Source organism: Solanum lycopersicum, chromosome 4, assembly GCF_036512215.1.
Source record: "Solanum lycopersicum chromosome 4, SLM_r2.1".
NCBI lineage: Eukaryota > Viridiplantae > Streptophyta > Magnoliopsida > Solanales > Solanaceae > Solanum > Solanum lycopersicum.
This window is the reverse complement of record NC_090803.1, coordinates 66,757,907-66,778,151: the sequence shown is the minus strand read 5'-3', so window position 1 is coordinate 66,778,151 and position 20,245 is coordinate 66,757,907. Positions and strand designations below refer to the sequence as shown.

Below are 20,245 nucleotides of genomic sequence, written 5' to 3'. Positions count from 1 at the left end.
GTAAATATCAAGTGGGAAAAAAGAGCAAAATATTATTAATTCACTTATTTATTTAGTGAAGAAGAAATTAATCTTCATCCCAATAATTGGGTTTCGAGTTTAATCTATATTCTTTTTTTTTCTTTTCCACGTAAAGATGTTTGATATTTACTTTATTGTCTGACGATTAATTTTAATTTGTATAAAAAATAATGTTTTTTCTATAACAAATTTACATGATTTTATATAAATATCACTTGCGAATAGGTATTTACTCCGTAATGTCTCTGATTTTTTTTTTTGTATTTGTAAAAGTGTAGTACGGTTGAGGAGTGGTTGGTTCTATAATTTTGTCATTTTGCAAGTATAAATTTGCATTATTTGGGAGGGCCTCATATTTTCTTCATGAATATGACCTATCAATTAAGAGGTCATCTTCAAGAATATTTCACGAAAAATTATAATAAAAGTAGAAAAAGACTTGTGTTTTCACAAAAAAATTACAATAATTAGAGAAGCTTTGCATTTGCAACTTGGAATTATTGTTAAAGAGTAATACTATTAAAGCAAGATTAGGAACCATTTTGAAAAACTCTCTCGGGTTATCCCTTTTTCGAGATAATTGTTTAGTAAATGATTGTTCGTCTTTTTTAGAAAAAAATAATATTATTGACCTTTTAGATAGCACGACGACATTTGTGTATATCAATCACCATTTATGTGGTAGATTTAGTGCGTATTTTGCTTCTTGGGCTGGACCCAATTTGTGTTAATCACTGCGGTTGGCCCAATATGTATTGGGCTCCCTTTATAAATGGGCTCATTTTCTCAATATGCTCTGGGGATAAGCCCATGTTAACGGGTTTGCTATCTAATTTTATGAAATTTGACTTCTTCTTTTTTTCTTCATATTTTATGAAATTTGACAAACCCTATTTATTTTCCCTTTTATTCCGTTCAATAGTTCAAAATCTATGTATTTTTATTTTTCAATAACTCTTTAAAATACAAAATCCTAATAAATATTGTTCTTATATAATTAGTTTTCAAAATTTTAAGCCCAAATCAATTCTTTCAACAATAATATGATATAAAGTTTTGTTGGCCTATGTTGTTTTAAGCCGTTTAAAAGATCATGTTTCATGCTCTTAGATGAAATTAATCAATGTCCTAATTGTCATTTTTTAATTTATAAAAAATAAATATTATTGAGTTTATAGATTCATCTGATCTTTCTGCTTCATATAGGTGCTTTGGAATGAATAATCATATAATTATTGACATTAAAATAGATCAATCAACGCCTTAATATCAATAACTCATGATAATTTTTCAAATTAAGAATCTTATTCACTAATAAGATCCAATTCAGTTAACCAACCAGCCGAATTAGTACGCAATTGAATTCATATTTACTTTTTGTATGACATATAAGATAAAATGTAAATTAAAATGTGAAATATATGGAATCAAATAAAAACAACAAATCTAGACTAAATCTTTTTTTCTTTCTTCCAAATTTTATTCTTCAAAAAATAAAAGATATGCAGAACTTTTTAACATTCCAATAAACGAATAAACTTTTTCCAAAAATCCCACGTGGACCTTTTGTCACGTGACTCCTCCTACAACATTCTCCACGTGTCCAAATCTAACGGTGAAACTCACGTGATATCCATCTCACCAGAAAAAACCCCATTGACCCGATTTGATCAATTTCTGTAACAAAATCTCCTTTTTTAATTTGCAAAATAACCCAATTACTTTTCATAATTATAAAATAACCCCCTAAAATTTCTCATCACTTACATTTTATACCCTCAATAAATTTTTACTTAAATTGATTCACTTGACGTTCACTCTACGCAGACCAGTTCCTTTTTCCTTCTTTTTCTCTTCTGTAAGAATTCGCACACCATCGACACCATGACTAGTGCTTCTGCTTCATCTCGCAAGGTTTGTTTTTATGTCTATTTGTTAAAAAAAATTGAATCTTTTATGAATTATATGAACTTTTTTTTAGTTTTGGTAAAATGGGGTTGTTAATTGAGTTGAAATGTAGTAGGTTTTGAGCAAGATCGCTTGTAATCGGTTGCAAAAGGAGCTAATGGAATGGCAGGTTAATCCTCCTGCTGGATTTAAACATAAAGTTACTGATAATCTTCAAAGGTATATAGTTTTTTTTATGAAATTAATTTTTGTGTTAAATTTCAAGAAAAGGGTAGATTGGAAAAAGGAAAAAGATTTCATCTTGACTGGTTTTTTTCATGAATTGTTTGGATTTTGTGTGCTAGATGGATCATTGAAGTGAATGGGGCACCAGGAACTCTGTATGCTAATGAGATGTATCAGCTTCAGGTTGATTTTCCTGAGCATTACCCTATGGAAGCCCCTCAAGTGAGTTTTGCTGCTTTTTTAAGTATAATTTGTGAAGAAAATTGTGTCTTGCTGTTGTTGTAGCTTAATTTTAGGATCAAAATTTTGTTTGGTTGAAGATATAAGCAGTAGATATTTTCAGTTACTATATTAAGAAATTTCTAGGCTTTGTCAGTATGGTGAAGTGCAACATTCATTTTAAAAAGGGAATATTTTGAGAGAATTCTTTATTGCTATAATAAACTAATAGAAATACTTTAATATATATGTATGTTTTTGTGTTGGTTTAACAGCTTTAAATACTTCAATGGGGAGTCTGATTTCTGTTGTCGTATGTTTGGTATGCAAAATATTAGTTTACTTGTTTGATATAGTAATTTTTCTTCTTTAAAAGTTTATTTTATCTCTTGACTTGACAGGTTGTTTTTATCCATCCAGCTCCATTGCATCCTCACATTTATAGCAATGGACATATCTGTTTAGGTTTGTTTTCCCATCCTATGCGAAACATTTGTTTACTCATTTGGTCTTAATTACTTACTACGATGCAATAGCATAAAGTAATCTATGTGGCACTTGAATACGTAAGGAACAAAAACGGCATATATCTTATGACTTTACAACATGAGGCGAGTGAGAACTGAGAAGCATTTTCCCCCTATTTCCTCAGCATGGCCGTTTCACAACGGTATCGTACCAATTCAAGATACCATTTCTTTTTTTTTTTGGTCCAAAAACAACGGTATCTTGAATTGGTACGATTATTTGATTGCAATTGTGCTAAGTGTTGTGCTGTTGCCCCTTTTGCTTCCTTGATTATGGTTCTCTGTTTTTCTTTTGTTCCGTGTACTAGTATGTTGCTTCTCAACAAGCAAGTTGAGTAATGATTAAATCACTGTTCTTAATGGCGCTCGCCATTCGCCAAAGGCGCTATGGCGAGGCGAGGCGACCATGTAACGCCATTCCTCAGTGAGGCGTGGCAAGATCAATTAGGCGATGTGAGGCGACATAATGGCGACCTGAATGGCGCCGCCTTTTATTTTAAAATATTTAAAAAGGTCTTGATGATATTAGTCAAAATTAGGGTTTTTTCATATTTCCAGTCAGTCACGACTCGCGTTTCTTCTCCTCAACCCTGCGATCTCTTCTTCTCCTTCAGTGGACTCGCGAAAGTATGGCCCCTTTTCTTTCTTCTTCTCTTCTTCTCTTCATTTCTTCGTTTCTTCTCTTCAGTCCTCTTCTTCTCTTATTTTCTTCTTTTCTTCTGTTCAATTTCTTGTGAAGTGAATCTTAAATTCTGAAATCTGAAAGTTCTGAAGTGCTTGCTGTCTTCACTCTTCACTGCTCACTGCCTTCACTACTCTTTTTTTTCCCTCTGTTTTCTTCACTGCTCTGTTTTTTCCCTCTGTTTTTATTGTTTACTGTAAAATGCTGCTGACTGCTTACTGCTTTCACTGTGTTGTCCATTATTTTTTTGAAAAAAATTAATCCTTCTATAGTAATTATTATAGTATTTGCTAATATATGTAATTGCTATTGAAATTTTGAATATTTATATGTGCAATTAAATATTTTTAATTTTTGGTATTAATTGGCGCCTCGATTAAAAAAGGCGAGCGGCGAGCATGGCGAGGCAGGCCCTTGTCGCCTCTCGCCGTCCAAAACACTGGATTAAATCTAGCCTATATATGGTTATTTTGATTTGGCTCTGTGGACTTGTGGTGCATTCTTTCATTTGTGTATGTGTCTGTTGAACTCATGTTTGTGGAAATGAATATGAAAATAAATTAGCGTTTAACATCTCCTGGATATTTTGAAGCTTAAATTAGACCCGCTTGGTCAAATCTAAGATTCCTATTTTACACATAATGACACTCCTTTGTAAGAATGACATGCCATTTTAAGACCACAAGATTCATAAGGTACTTTTGGTATGTTATACACACCTTCAACTTTGTGGTCAGTCAATCTAAGATACATAAAATGAACCGGAGGGAGTAGTATATTATAGCGCCAATTCTACAATTATTCTAAGACTAATTTTCTTGTTTCCTGGTAATATTCTTGTATCGTGGAGAGTTCCTCTTAAACTATATATCATAATCGTGTATTAAATTCTCTTCACAGGTTTATAACGTAATCCCGAGTTAGATGGGTAGAAAAACCCAGGTCCATTATCTACTGAGTTTCGAATCGTGCACTACTTGGCCCTCGGGGTTTCTCGGTTATAAAAAAATGGTAATCCTGGGGTTCATGAACTGCTGCAACAACTCTTCTATTTTAGCATGTTTAGGAATTGACGGATTCTTGTATTCCCAATTCCATGACTAGATCATCCTTCTACATGTTGGCATCATTTAACTCAAGGTTATAAACTATTCTGTTGTGTACTTGGCATCATCCTCTTGTTCTCTTCACGTTGTTCTACTCTGTCTTTATCCACTTTGTTCTTATTTATCTTTTATTGTGAGAAGGGTGTGGTGTGTGGTGTGGTGGTCATTGGGGGCCTGAATTTTTCTAGCTAGTGGTCACTAGTATGGGTAGTTAACCTTTATTGCTGATACTGCCATGTTATTTAGGTAGACTCACCTCTGTAACATGCTCTGTTGGAAGAGGTGTCAGGTGGTGCTGTAGAATACTGATTTTGCATAGACCAGGCTGATGTAGTGCGTATGAGCAGAACGTGTACCATTATTTCAATCACATGTTTGTGCATACTGAAATTTTCAGGTCTTCTTGTATAATTGTATATGTTGGTGTGGAATAGACTCTTTAGTCATCAGCATATATATTAGCTCCTCTGGAACGTCAAGCTCTTTGGTTTTGGAGCCACAACCCGTAAGCTAGATCTGATACTTTCAGATAAACACAAACTTACTGCGCTGAACAGAAACATGAGCATGTTATGATCTTAAACTGATCTATATCTGTAAATTCTACTTAAGAGGAGTATGACTTATTTATAGCAAGCCACCCGCTTCTCCAACTAACAGACTTATGTATATTATATGGTTAAATATTACTCAAATATTATTCTGTATGATGTCAATTTATGCGCTGCACAGGATTCTGGTTATCGTGTTGTCATAATATGCTAACACCCCAACCAAAAAAATGTGTAATAATATGTATGATTCAGTATTGACTGTTGTGCTGCTGCTTGTTGGTTGCAGATATCCTGTATGATTCATGGTCCCCTGCCATGACTGTAAGTTCCATCTGCATCAGCATTCTCTCGATGTTGTCTAGCTCAACTGTGAAGGTTCGTTAGCATTACATTTCAATTGAATTTTACATTTGTCATGGACTTTTAACTCTTTGGATCAAGACCTCATATTTACCTTGCCTGTTTTGGGGGTTTAACAGCAACGTCCTGCGGACAACGATCGCTATGTGAAGAACTGCAAAAACGGCAGGTCTCCCAAAGAGACGAGATGGTGGTTCCATGACGATAAAGTGTAGTAACATTAGCTACACATGATTGCAACAGTAGTGACTCCAACTCCCATACCAACTGAAAAGTTCTCTTTTCCCTCACAAAAAGCAAAGAGAATTTGGTTTATAAAAAGAAATAGTAATAGAAGAACAACCGACATTCTTAATTTGCCAGTTTGCATTGTATGCTGAGCAAAATTTTAAAGCTGCTATAAAGCAGCTATAGCAGTGTAAGCGCTTCTGGTTGAATGTGATACAGAAGCATAGGTTGGAAAATTGTGTTTTATGCTATAATGGCTGTGGCCTTAAAACCCAGCCCTTTATCGTCCACCTTAGCGTGCGATGTACCTATGTATCTAACTTTGCTTTGCTTGATTAAAAGTTGGAGTTAAAAGTTCTACTATGAAACTGTATATGACTTTTCAGTGCTTGATTCTCTGCAGATGAATTACAAGCTTTGCTAACTAAGCTTACAACCTTTGTGGTCATTGTCTGAATGTAACTGCAACACTTTTATCATCATTGCCTGGTGTTGAACCAAAAACTTTTAGTATCTTTCGGTAAAAACCTCTGATAAAAACCTCTGTACCTTCACGAGGTAAGGGTGTAATGTCCCCCTCAGAATCCGCTTATGGGACTACACTTAGGTTTGTTGTTGTTGCCTTCAGGTTTTGAGCCAAAACTTTGTTTAAGATTTAAGATTTATGTTCCAAATTAGCTTTTTATACCATTCTATGTTCTATCGTTTTAGAGAATGCAATTCTTTCACATAACTAGTACTGATTATATATTTCACCAGAGAACAACTACATAAATATATTACAATGAAATTTAAATGATGCATCAAACTCTTATTAAAAATCCGTTCACTAGTATTTCCTATCCTAAAAATCCTTAGCAAAGAAAGTAGTTTTTCATCCTTATAAACGAGATCGAGAATGTTTGGTAGGTCAAATATTTTCTTAAAAACCTTCTTTAAAATAAGGTACATGTCTTTTTTTAATGAATATTGGAAAAATAAGTTTTATAAATATTGTTTCAGGTTCATTATCTCTTCTCCACGATTCAATGTCCCGAACTACACTTCTCACCCCATCTTAAATCTATACTTAGTTACTATTTTTCAAGAAAATATTTTTTGAGGTACTGAACACATCCTTTTTTTCTATTCCATGTATAGAGCTTCGACTAAATTTCGATAATAGCTAAATTTCTAATTAGTGGAAATCCCCCAAAATTTCAAGCAAGCTGCAAAAGGGCTCTTGTTTTTCTGGAATAGAAGAATCAAGAATGGTGATACTGCGCTATAAACCCATAGCCATGTTATCCTCCTCCGTCATCACCCCATTTCCCCGGCAGCAGTTTTACAGATGCCCTTTTCCGATATTCACTCAATCTCTGCAACCCCACATCCTTCTTTCTACCACCCTCTCTAGACATTTCACCCTTTCATTCTATTCTAACACTGCTCAAACCTCCACTCCTGATGCCCCTGATGAACTGCAGCATCAGCTATCAAACTCTAAACAAGTAAAGTTTCTATCTTTGTCTTTCTTGATTTCAATTTTAACTTTCTGAGCTGGTGCCAGTGTGAATTAATTCCTTTTTCCCTATGTTTTAGTCCCCTTTGAAACCAGGTTTGTATCTTGTTGGAACCCCAATTGGCAATCTTGAAGATATTACTCTCAGGTAAATCACTTGGATGCTTTACAGTAGCTAGTACAGACCCACCCTGCCCCTTTGGCCTGAACTATACATATAGCTGAGTAAATACTCGAAAACAAGCATTGTTTGGTAGAGTGTGTACGAATAGTACTGAATAGACTGTATTACTATTAGTAATGTTTGAGATTAGTTATACATTATCTAGTATACATATTCACTGTTTAATTAGGTGTACTAAGGGAAGTTCTGTATTTAACCATGTTTATCCATGTATTAATAGTCCATGTTAGTTAAACACCCTACAATATTGTATAGGGTGTTTATACATGTACTGAAAATCCTACCAAATAAAGGATTAAATTATACCATGACTAATATATGCAATATCTTTTTTGATATGTTCTGCCAAACGACCCCTAAGTTCAAAACTAATATCACAAGGTGGAAGAATAGCATTACATCTGTAAAGTTTTGTGGATGTTATATATCAACTACTATTGCATCTCAATCTTGAGCTAGTCGAGGGTTTGCTATATGAACGAATATTCAGGTTCTGTTCACTTGGACCTAGTTTCATTCTAATATGAGTTTTCTAACTTTAGAGGTTCTCTGTATGCGTTGGATAAAAGTATAATAGCTATTATAGTTGAACGATTTGAATTTTATTTAGAATAAGTTATGTAATGTATTTAGAATATGTTCGTGAACATTACATGTATTTGGCTCTGCTTAGGAATGGATTAATTATTGGTGTTTTAGAAGCTCTAATCTTGAAATCTGGACGTCAAGATTTTTTTTTCTTCTATATTCTTGGCTTTTTTGGTGATTTTTTCGATGCTTACAGGGCTTTGCGGGTCTTGAAATCAGCAGATGTGATTCTTTCAGAAGATACAAGGCATTCTGGAAAATTGCTGCACTATTATAACATTAAAACTCCTCTTGTAAGTCACTTTTGGGTTATGCTTGGTGCTTTTCTTAGAGTGCTTGTTTGTGTCAAGGAATAAACTTGAGGTTTCAGCTCAGTTATCACAAGTTTAACGAGTCTCAAAGAGCACAAGTGGTGCTGAGGAAATTACAAGATGGTGAAATTGTAGCCCTGATCAGCGATGCTGGCACACCAGGCATCAGTGACCCTGGAATGGAACTGGTGAGCAAGTAAATCCGTGATAATGATCTTATGTATCATTCGATTCTTACTTCCAAATGTGTTGAATATCATTCAATCTTATGTATCATTAGTGGTTGTTTGTGTACCATAAGAACCATGGTTGTGACATACAGTGCGGAATATTTTGACGTAAACATTCTCTATATATTTGCGGAAAGTGCAGTAATTAGGTTCTCAGGCTTCACGTCCCACATCTTGTCTATTGAAAGATATGCTTGTGAAATATTTTTTAAATTGTAGGCTAAGCTGTGTGCGGATAAAAATATACCTGTTGTTCCCATTCCTGGGCCTTCTGCTGTGGTAACTGCTCTTTCAGCCTCTGGCTTACCTACGAACGAGTTCTCATTTGGTAATGCTCTGATAAACTGTCTTTTTTAGTTTCTAAATTTCAAGATATTGAGTGAAATATAGGTAAAATTGATTCATATGTTGTCTCATTATGCAGTTGGTTTTCTTCCAAAACATAATTCTTCGAGGAAGGAAAGGCTGATACTTTCAGCAAATGAATCAGCCACACAAATCTTCTTCATTCCGCCTCACAAGCTTTCTCAATTTCTTGAAGAGGCTGCTGCTATATTTGGTGAGAGTAGGTAAATCTCTTTTGTTCATGCTTTTATACTCAACTATAGTGTGCACAAATCTAAGAGTGCCCTGACACTGCTTGTATCAAATAAGAACTGGCACTTACACTTTAATATCCTCATCATATCTTGGTTAGCTGCATCACATGGAAATCAGTGGTTGCAATTGTTTTGTTCCTCTTTGCTAAATTTCAGAAACTTGCTGTAGTAATTTTGCTTCCTTAAGTTGGTGGAGGGACCTCAACATGCGGGGAGAGGGTGTAAACATTTCCTCACCCTCCCTCCGAGCTCCCCCTTTCCCCCTTCTCAAAAAAATATAAAAGTAAATTAGGGAAGAAGAATGCATTCTTCCACTTTTACAATTCAGTTACTTTCACATGTTACTCTTTTACATTTTATGCTTCAATGTAGGCAGTGTGTCATGGCTAGGGAGATGACCAAAGTTCACGAGGAGGTAAGTTTATGATTTAAGCTTTCTTTCCCAGGAAGTTTCCGTTTTTCATTATCATGTTTGTTATATCTAGAAGCTAGTGCATAAGAAACTATCTAAACTGGAAGCGTAATAAGCGAGCTCACAGATATTTCGAAGAGGGGTAGACCGTAATATTTGTTTCTTCTGGAAGAATACCGGGTTGGGTTTTCCTCTGTGTATTGTATGTTTCAACACTATAAAATAGTTCATATTTTGGTTAAGCATTCATGTATTCAGGTGTACTCTCTTGTTGTATGTCAGCACTGGCTCGTATAGTTAGTATAATTGATTTGAATCATTTAAAAAAGTAGCTAGCTTCACTGTAAACAGAGTTTTAAAAGATACAGAAAGGGGGTGGAACACTCTCCTCAAGAAAGAAACTAATCTCATTATAGACATAAAAAATTGATCATCTCACTGACCAGTCTACCAGTCATTTTATGCATCATAACTATACTAAGTATTTGAGACTTTGTGATTGAGTACACACACATCTTCCTCTGCTGAATTAATGCTCTGATAGTCTGATGTTTAGATTAGTGAAGCATCTTCGCATGTAACACTGCAACCTTGTTAGTGATTTTAAAAATATTTTTGAGCTGTTCAATTGACAAGAACTGACTCATTCCAAAAGGACAAAGGGAAGAAATCAATCACTACTGTACTTACTGCATGTTGTTCCTGATGTCTTAACTTAAGTATTGTTATTCAAATTGATTAGTTCTGGCGTGGCACCATTGACAAAGCAAAAGTGGCATTCTTGGCGCACCAACCGAAGGGTGAAATTACTTTCTTGATTGAAGGCAAATCGACCGGTACAGATGAGGGCCCATCAGAGTCCCAGCTGGAGAACGAGTTGAGAGAGCTGATTGCGGAGGGACATTCTCTTTCAATGGTAGTTAACTTTTCCCAATGTGCAGATTTTATTTCTTCAGATCTTACTCTGTAGAGAAATCGAATTTTTTCCGAGTGTTTACATAGTGTTAGAATAGGATTGTATATACCTATTCAAACACATAGTTAAGTTAAGATTAATAGTTATCACACTTACCTTGAAAAGCACTTAATTTGAAGTTGTTCAGAGAGACTTAAGGAGTCAATTACATACTTATTTTGATCAACTTTCTTAAATTTATTTGGTCGTTCTGATTTCTGGTAAAGGTTTGGAAGGTCTTTTTGCTGGCTCTCTTGTTCTAGGTTGTGAAGGATTATAGTCCATTGAGTTTCCAATATCTTATAATATATCTGAGAACAGAAAACCCACACATGAGGACTAATCGAGTTAAAATACATTGAGTAGGCACCTTGGATATTACTGAAAAGATCCATTCTGCGTAAAAATAACTTTTCTGGAGATGTAATGGAATCTTATGGGTCAGCCATATTGTTAGACTTTCATTTTGTTCTATAAGCATGATTTTTCTTTCTAGTTTTCCTTACTTCTATATTTTTATACCATACAAAATTTCAGTACCTTTGAAGTATGATCCTGTATTGATTTAAAATCTATTGAGGAGGCACCTTCGATATTACTGAAAAGATCCTTCTACTATGTCTTTATAAATAACTTGTCTGGAGATGTTAATAAAATTCTGTTGGGTCGCCAAACATTGATACTTACTTTTTGTTTTCTAAGCACAATTTTTGTTTCTACTTTCTTATCCTAATCGAAATTTCAGTAACTTATGGTCTTGTTTAATAAGAACTCTCCACCTACCATCCCATTCTCTTGATGTTTACTTTAGTTACATTTTACCATCAAAATTTGGTGGTTAATTCCATGAAAGAACCATGTCTGCAAATTCACTTGCTTAAAGATTCAGAAGCTGCGTCACATCAATTTGTTGTAAATCCTATTTTTTACTCACTTTCGTGGTTAACTTGATTAAATCAAAACACCTTTCAAGTAAATATGTAAATGCTATTGCTGTTATATGGAAATTTTTTCTCAAAACACCTCTCTGATATCTCATTTTACTGATGATTTAAGTCTATAGTTACAAGAGCAGTTTTGCTGCTCAGGCATGGGTTTCCTTGCACGTCGTTTTATATTCTTTTCTGCAAGGAGGAAACTAAATATCATTTAAGTGGATGTAACTAGAATGATATAGATATATACTTGACAATGATACTGGATCTTACAATATTTAGCAACAAATTGATGGACATGGCTGAGTTTACCTAATAACGCTCTGTAACGGTTCATTGAGATACAACTTGTAGTTAGGTGATATTTACATCGCAGAAGTTTTTCATTGCAGCACTTAGTCTTTGTATGATTTGAATCTCGATCTTCACTACCTAAAAGATATCATTTGATCACAGGCAGTCAAGTTGGTAGCAAGTGGAAAGTTGATGAAACGGAAAGCAATATATTCTCTTGCATTGAGGAAATTCGGAGGACAACTAGAATCAGAGGACGACTAGACTAACTCTATCCGGTGAGTGTCTTGTCTGTCTGTTACCTTCTCTCTCCCAACCACTACCCCACCATCCTCCCAAAATTAAGAAAACGGAAAGATAACTCTGTTGCTTTCATTGTAATTTAAGTAACAACTTATGTTTATGGTTGCTTTGATATTGACCAGTTTGATATTTCCTCCAACTGCTTTGATTTGGAAAGAGGTTTTCCGCTATCTTCCAAGTCCGAATGATTACCAGAGTAAAAGTTAAGGCATATAGAGTTCAGCACACTATCTATGACTGTTTAGTATGTGTTTTGACTGAATTTTTATACTAATGTGGATACCATGGAGCTAAAAACTTTCTTGTTATAGGAAAATGACATGAAATTTGGTAAGAGAGCAACATGTTTCTATAGTAACAAACAATTCTTTGTTAAGCAGTCACATATATCACATCTGATTAGATTTTTCTTCTTATTGTACTTGGAGCTGCAATTTTGTATCTGTCAACATTTTTCGATTAGTTTTTGTACAAAAATCACGCTTATTTGAGGCAGATCAAGTAGTTTTATGTTAGTCTTTGTCAGGTTCCATTTTTGGTTATTGAATTATTAGTGAACAATCAGTTTTAAACACATCTCCTGTATTATTGTTGTCCTTCAATTTATTGCTCTTGTGCTTCAATTATCGCGCTATTTATTGTAGTTACTGTTCCTTTTTCCCCGGAGGCTTTGTCATGCTTTTGGTAGTACATTGTCATGATTTCTTTACTTCCGTCATGTCTTTTTGGATATGTTTTTATATATTTTTTCTTGAGCCGAGGGTCTATCAGAACACTCTACTCTTTTCGGACGTTACTTGTGGGGTTATACTGGATACACGTTGTTGTAATCAGTTTCAACTCATGTTTGGCAACTTGTATATGTATTCACATAAAAATATGTTTTTAATATTGAAAAGTTATTTCCATTTTGTTCTACTAGAAGAAGTTACCTACCTTAATATATATTTAACCAAAAAAAATAAATACATACCAAACTTAAGATATATTTGTGTGAGAGACATTTTATTTCATTATACCAAACAGAAAGTGGCAAAATTACAAGTTTTCTTTATACCAACTTTTCACTTTTGGTTTTAGACTTTTTGCAAGTAACAAAAACCATTTAAAAATCTTTCTCCAAGCAGTCATTTGCTAAATTAATTCTAAAACATGTCCTTTTAATATTTCTCTTAAAAAAATCTTAGGGGTTTGTTTATTCCTAAAGTCAAACATTTCCTTTTCACTAAAATAAAATTCTCTCTTTTAGAAATTAAAGTAAAGTTTCTCTTAGAATATCCTTGGTTTTTTTTTTTCTATTTTAAAAGTCAAAACACTTTTGTTTTTTATTTAATTAAAAATCATCTCTTTTACAATAAGAATGGAAAAGCTGACTATTGAGAACTTTGTTATTACGCTTTCTTTGTGGAATAATAAGTCGGCAAATGCTTTAAAAAGTTAAGCTATTATTGTAGCCTTTAGAATATTCACTTTATTTATTACGCGATATTATTTTGAGATCGATTATTTTAAATTTATATTATGAAAATTTTAATTTACGAGCGATAATATATTCTCGGTTTAAGATAACTTCAACTAATGATTTAAACTTTGAGATTATATCAAGACATGAAAAAATACGTACCGCTACATCATAATATTTGACAATCTAGATATAATTTACTGATTATCCATAACTTAACATATTAAAATAAATAAATACACAAAAAAAACTAAAAAGATATTTCTATTAACATGATCCAAGGAAACAACCAAACTGGTCGGCTGGTCACTATATAAATTAATCAAATGTATTCTGATGATGTGTACTTTGTAATGATAAATTAATAATCTCCTTAATAATTATGAATATTTTATAAAAAAAATAACTGATGTGTAAATATACTACTTAAACAATGTAACGTTTGAATAACATTTTTTCTAGTTTCTACCATTAAATTCCAAATCATTATTATTATATTAAATAGAAAAGTTGAAAAAGACACGTAACCCGCTTTGTATTTTCCGAAATATGCACATAAGATATCGTCCGTTGGTTTTGGTAGCCATCAAAATTAAAGCTCGATTTAATTTAAATTATATTAAATATTAAAAATTAAAATTATTTTTTTAAAAAAATAAAAATATTTTTTAATAAAGACAACTTCATCGAGAAAACTCGAACTCGAGTCTATAGCCATACCTTTGTATACACGTCTCTTTAATTTGGACTTGTGACATTTGTAATTCTTTTCTTCCTTACCACTTTTTTTCAAAATCTCTTTTCCACACAGTGAACAACAGGTGGATAATGGGGGCCCCACACTTGAGAAATTTTGTGTTTTAAAAATATACATAGGTAGATAAATTTTTTTTCTTCTTAAATTCAAAATTAAAATGTTAGGATAGGACAAAAGGAATTAATAGTCCATGGATTAGTACTTAAAATTTCCTAGATCATTTATAGAGTATTAAAAATGAAGATATATATATAAGAGAAACAAGAGAAGATTAAAATGTGAGGAATCGAATCCTCATCGATTAGATGATAGGTAGCTTATAAATCGAGCTACTAAAATTTTTTTAAAAATAAAATATGATATATATATATATATATCATTCTTTTTTTAGTAATAAACTATAAAAAAAATTAATAGCATAAATTGAAGAAATGAAATTACTCGTTTTACTTATTTTATTTTGGTATTGATGCCCCACATTAGATGTTGTATAAAAGTATAACAAGAATCCAATATCAAATTATACCTTCTATAGTTCTCTATTTATATATCTAAAATAAAATACAATCAAACTTCAATTAAAATACTATTATCAATTATTTTTTCCATTATATTCTTTCTCCTAGACCTTTCTCCTCCAAACACTGAACAACAGGTGGGTTCTAATGGGCCCACATTTTTTTTCATATAATTTTTTTAAAAAGTGGGACCTACCTTAAGGAATTTAGAGATATATAGAAATATATAGTGTATGGTGTGTATCACACCTATACATTGGTTTATAATATAATATTGTTATGTGTTGAAAATAGAAAAAAAAGAAGCAACTACCTAACCAAAGCAAGCTGTATCATCAAACTGTTTAACAACACTTTGGTAACTACTAAGAACAGACTTTGTTTAATTGTTTAGTTTTAAGACTAAAGATCAAATTTTTATTTTCTTGGTTTTAGGTCTACCAACTGGTGGTTACTGATTCAGACCCTTAACCATCAAAAAAAAATCACAATATTCTCCTCACCAAGATAAAAACAACTTCCATCACAATACCAATTTTTTGTTCTTAGGAAAAACCCCTCAAAAGAAAAAATATATTTTTTTTTTTGAAAAAAAAAGAAACTTCTGGGGTTTTATTTTTTTGAGTTTTGAGGTGGTACTTTGAGACCCCACTTGAGAAAAGTTTGGTATTATTGAAAAGGAATATAGTATTATTATTGTTGTTGGTTTTGATGTAATTTCAAGAATGGAAGGTTGGAGTTGCTTTTTCTTGTTTTTTTCATGATTGTTGTTTGTTTTATGAATATTTTTTTGGTTGGTGTCATTGTTTCAATGATAAGGAGGGGTTGTTGGATTTAGGATCTTTGAGATTATTTTTTGTCTCCATATTGGGAAGCTTTGGTTTTGAGCCAATTAGGGGTTGTGTTTTTTTTCAATCACTCTCTTTCTTTTTCTCTGTGCAGTGTGTGCTCCCTCTATTGAAAGCACAAAGATTTGTTCTTTCACTTTCCAGGTGATTTCAATTCTTTGCCCTATCCTTTTCATTTCTATATTTTACTATTAGTACTTGTGTAGTTAAGTAATGTTATGAAGTTCTTTTCTTGATTATTATGATGATGATGATGGAATTTGATTTTGTTGTTTTTTAATATGGTGGAATTTCTATACCTACTGTTGTTGTAGTGGTGTTTGATCATATTTCATTTTCTTAAACCTTTATGATAATCTGATGGAAAAGAAATAAACTTTCTGTTGATGATTCTTTGTCTTTCCCTACCCCCAAGAGGATCAATAGTGTTCCGACTTACACGACTAGAATCAGTGGAGGTGTTCAAACGCTTGAGCAAGCCTCACTTGTCTTAAACATGTTTCGATGTTGTTTCTGATATTAAGTAGTAATTCAAAATGGTTAATTGATGATACTGTTTCTTTGAAACTTGGTTTTCGTTGCTATGAGGAATATGTTGGCTGAATTCTGTTTTCGTCTTCATTGACAGTTCGTAAAGAATTTCTTCCAGCAAGAGGCTAATGATTTGTAGTTCAAGCGAGTCATTTGAGGAGAAACCTGTGATTATCGAGACATAAATAGGGAATAGATATAATGTCTGCTTACTATTCAAATTTATCCAATCAAAGAGAGGTTTTGCCAATGTCTTTTTTGCCGGACCAGAAATTTGCTTCTTATCAGTCAACTGGTCTTTCTGATAGTCCTGTTCATCTAAACCAGCATTCTGCATCAGTCTCATATTCGGAGTTGCCTAGTCAAAACTATGGTGAAGTTCAAACAATGAAAGGCAAAGATGAGATGCTATTCATTCCACCAACCAGTGAATCAGGAGGTATGCAATCAAGCGGTAGGGCGGTGAATGCTGTACCAAACTTTTTGGAGAATTCAGTTATGATGGATCCTCATTCTTTTCCAATAAAACAGCTTCTTGTGCCTAACGGTGAACAAAGCCTTCAAAATCAAGGATTATCTCTTAGTTTGGGTACACAAGTTCCTCCTTCAATTCATGTGTATTCATATCAAGATGACTATACGAATTCTAGTCTATCTTCTCTGGTGGGTACCCATGTTTTGCACTCGGAGCAAGGATCGGAAAACAAGGAATCTAAAGTTGCTGAGTACTTGTCATTTGATCTAGCTGGAGGAAGTAGAGCTGCAAATAATCCCCAAAGCTCCATGACCCTTAGAGAATTGAACTCTGGTGTACATTCACATGTAGGATCAGGAGCTGCAGCAGCTATTTACAATTCCAAATATCTAAAGGCTGCTCAAGATTTGCTTGATGAAGTAGTTAATGTTCAAGAAGCTCTGAAACAATCAGATAAATTACGTAACTTCAATTTGCTCAGCCATGACCGCTCAGAAGAAGCTGATTTTAAATCTAGTACTTCAGCTACTGGTATATCTGATGATCATAATAATTCAACTAAAGGTGAACTTTCAGCTACAGAACGACACGATCTTGAGAGCAAGATGACAAAGCTCTTTTCGATGTTAGATGAGGTAAATTTCTTGCTTGTAATGCCTATAGATACATGTCACACTGATCTCTTAGCATGGATCCATGTGCAAGCTGATTTATTTGTATTTTGGTTTTGACAAATAATGTGTTAAGAGGTAAAACTAACTGCCTAGGAGAGTGAACTAGGAATTGGCTCGCTCTAGCCTTGACATGAATTCCTTCTATGTGACTACTGAGGCTCTACATTCCCTCTTTTTTTCCTTTGTATTCCTCACCTATAGACTTTAACATCTGGTTGAATTGCACAATAAGTATGTTCCTCTAATCTTCCGTTGCTCCTAAATATCCATAAAGCATGTGCATTATTGGTAAATTTGTCATATATTGACAAAGGACTTATCTGAAAATTGTTGTTCTTTCATAAATGTTGAACAAAGAGCATGTCCAAAGCCATGCTTTTGTGCTTTGCAAGTCTTTCTTAACATCAGCTCAATAACTTTACAGGAAATAGTCTACAGAAGAATTAAATCTCCAAAATAATATTTCTTTTTTTTAAGAGGATTTGTTTGTCTTTTGCTGAAATGAAATTCCGAGGACTTGAAATATTTCATTCCCAATATTGAACTCATACATAGGTTTTGTTTCAAAGTTTCCCTTTGTTGTGCCACTTTAGTGCTTGTTATATGAATTCTTTGTACATTCTTGGACTAATTCAGTTTCCACTTGACCTCTATCTTTTATATTGACGCGGATAAGTTGTCTAAAAGCTACCTTGTCAATTGTGATTATAATTTTGTTGTAGGTGGATAGAAGATACAAAGAATATTACCAGCAGATGCAAGTAGTGGTATCTTCATTTGAGATGGTTGCTGGACTTGGTGCAGCTAAACCGTACACATCACTTGCCCTTAAAACCATATCTCGCCAGTTTCGCTGCTTGAGGGATGCAATCAAGAAGCAGATACAAGTTACTCGTCGAAGCTTGGGGGAGCAGGGTGATAGTCAAGGGGAAAGGTTATATCGTCTCCGTTATGTGGACCAGCAATTGAGGCAGCAAAGGTCTCTGCAGCAATTTGGTATGATGCGCCAGCCTTGGAGGCCACAGAGGGGCCTTCCAGAGACTGCTGTTTCAGTCCTTCGTGCTTGGCTTTTTGAACATTTCCTCCATCCGTACGTCTCTCATCCTCTCCTCTTCATTTTTCCGAGTGACATGTCATCTATTAACATACATTCTGATACATTTTAGTTTTGGTGTTTCTTCAGCTACCCAAAAGATTCCGAGAAAATCATGTTGGCGAGGCAGACAGGTTTAACGAGAAGTCAGGTATGTTAATCCATGGCTTTTTCCACTTTGAAGCATAAAAGTTACTTAACATTTTTCTGTGTGGAACTGACAAATCTAGTATTGATTTTGGATCAAAGATTTGTTCCAATTACACTGTATAAAGATTCTCGGACAACCTATCTCCGTGTATTTTCATATAACATTCTAACTGTCTATCTTAATTGTTAGTTCAATATTGAACTTGGCATTGAATGTAAGGAGACATCTTTATGCTCAAGTGATAGTCAGCTATCTAACTAATGAAACTTGTGCTTGAGTCAGGTAGCAAACTGGTTCATAAATGCTCGAGTGCGTCTTTGGAAGCCCATGATTGAAGATATGTACAAGGAAGAGTTTGGTGTGGCAGAAGCAGGTTCTGGAGCTTCACCAGAACGAGTACCGGTAGACTCCAAAGAGAAGTCAATAGCTGAAAACACAGGAGAAGATATTCCGGAAAGCTTTACTATTCCAGCTGCTAACTGCAGTCATCTCGACCCATCTGACGAGTCAAGTAATATTGTTACTAATGTTCACAACAATTCATTTACAACCAAATTTAGCTTCCAAGACGGTGATTACGAACATGATAGGATTGATTGTGGATCAAATAAGTTGCAGAGCGAACAAATTCCTATTGCTCACGGCTTTGGTCCTAAACCGACTAGTGATGGAAGCATCATTGGTCCTGTCAATACATACCATCCTACCATGTTAGGTGACATAATGGGCAATCAAGTATCACTCGCTCTGCGTCTGCAAAACAGTCAAATGGACCAGCAGCCAATCTCTGGTAGGCCACAGTTGAGACAGGACGAGAAGACAGATTCTACTCATGTGGACATTAGTAAAGGTGAGTACTACTATATCGATCCAGTAAACCAGCAAGAAAGGTTCTCAGGTTCTCATCTTCTATCCGATTTTGTAGTGTAAAAAAAATGATATCTTGCATATATTGGTTACAAGACTTTTTTCCACTTATTGTATCAACGTGAAGTGGGTTACCAATTATGTAAATATACTATTGGATAATCCATCTGTATCATAGTGAGGACATTGTGAATGTTAGTTTAGACATAGAATCCTCAATTGATATACATATATTGTAATTTTGTATTTGAATATGAGAATAAAGCTTGCAGAGAATATGAAATTGTAAGTTTCTGTTCCACCATTAGTGTATCGATTCTTGAATTTTGAGTGATCAGGAGACGTTCTTCGTCATGATCAATCTGAAACACATCCCTTGTTCAAGAACACTTCGTTTCAGCCCTCGAGTCAAGTAAGAAAAACTCAGACATAAGTGTAGTCAGATACTTGAAGTTGCACTTGAGATTTAAAAGAAAATATTTTTTTCTCTTCTACTTTATTTCGGGGAGAGATTATTAGGTCTATATATACTTCTACCCTCAGGAGACTACACTAGATTTGTTGTTATTGATTGCACTTATTTGATTCCTCTATTCAGAGTTTGTACAGGTTTTGATGACTTGTAGATTGTGGAAGCTATGGGCTCTGAGTTTTAAGATTGACAATTTTTTCTGTAACATTTAGATTTGTGCCTGTACACTACTACTCTCTAGCACACTCATATTTT

The 20,245-nt window shown here is 33.9% G+C and overlaps 3 protein-coding genes across 6 annotated transcripts; all 3 read left to right on the top strand.

The window, feature by feature from the left end:
* The first annotated feature begins 1,821 nt into the window (after window positions 1-1,821).
* LOC101243704 (probable ubiquitin-conjugating enzyme E2 16) lies at window positions 1,822-6,203 on the top strand. 2 transcript variants are annotated; one of them, XM_010322103.4, is made up of 6 exons: window positions 1,822-1,935; window positions 2,042-2,148; window positions 2,274-2,376; window positions 2,775-2,838; window positions 5,529-5,617; window positions 5,722-6,198. In XM_010322103.4, exons 2-6 carry the CDS (start codon window positions 2,087-2,089, stop codon window positions 5,815-5,817), a joined length of 414 nt encoding a protein of 137 aa, XP_010320405.1. In that variant the 5' UTR covers window positions 1,822-1,935; window positions 2,042-2,086; the 3' UTR covers window positions 5,818-6,198.
* A 120-nt stretch (window positions 6,204-6,323) lies between these two features.
* LOC101264516 (uncharacterized) lies at window positions 6,324-12,689 on the top strand. Of its 2 annotated transcripts, XM_010322101.4 has the most exons (10): window positions 6,324-7,320; window positions 7,412-7,479; window positions 8,300-8,396; window positions 8,474-8,602; window positions 8,864-8,972; window positions 9,069-9,213; window positions 9,616-9,658; window positions 10,398-10,571; window positions 12,002-12,117; window positions 12,265-12,689. In XM_010322101.4, the coding sequence occupies exons 1-9, from the start codon at window positions 7,081-7,083 to the stop codon at window positions 12,101-12,103; spliced, it is 1,107 nt and encodes a 368-aa protein (XP_010320403.2). In that variant the 5' UTR covers window positions 6,324-7,080; the 3' UTR covers window positions 12,104-12,117; window positions 12,265-12,689. The 2 variants fall into 2 exon arrangements, with proteins under 2 accessions (XP_010320403.2, XP_069153559.1); XM_069297458.1 differs by having other exon boundaries at window positions 12,002-12,689.
* Window positions 12,690-15,121: 2,432 nt separating this feature from the next.
* LOC101261811 (BEL1-like homeodomain protein 3) lies at window positions 15,122-19,819 on the top strand. 2 transcript variants are annotated; one of them, XM_010322100.4, is made up of 6 exons: window positions 15,122-15,237; window positions 15,822-15,871; window positions 16,356-17,368; window positions 18,130-18,497; window positions 18,591-18,651; window positions 18,934-19,819. In XM_010322100.4, exons 3-6 carry the CDS (start codon window positions 16,460-16,462, stop codon window positions 19,579-19,581), a joined length of 1,986 nt encoding a protein of 661 aa, XP_010320402.2. In that variant the 5' UTR covers window positions 15,122-15,237; window positions 15,822-15,871; window positions 16,356-16,459; the 3' UTR covers window positions 19,582-19,819. The 2 variants fall into 2 exon arrangements, with proteins under 2 accessions (XP_010320402.2, XP_004238265.2); XM_004238217.4 differs by having other exon boundaries at window positions 15,226-15,611.
* Window positions 19,820-20,245: the final 426 nt, after the last annotated feature.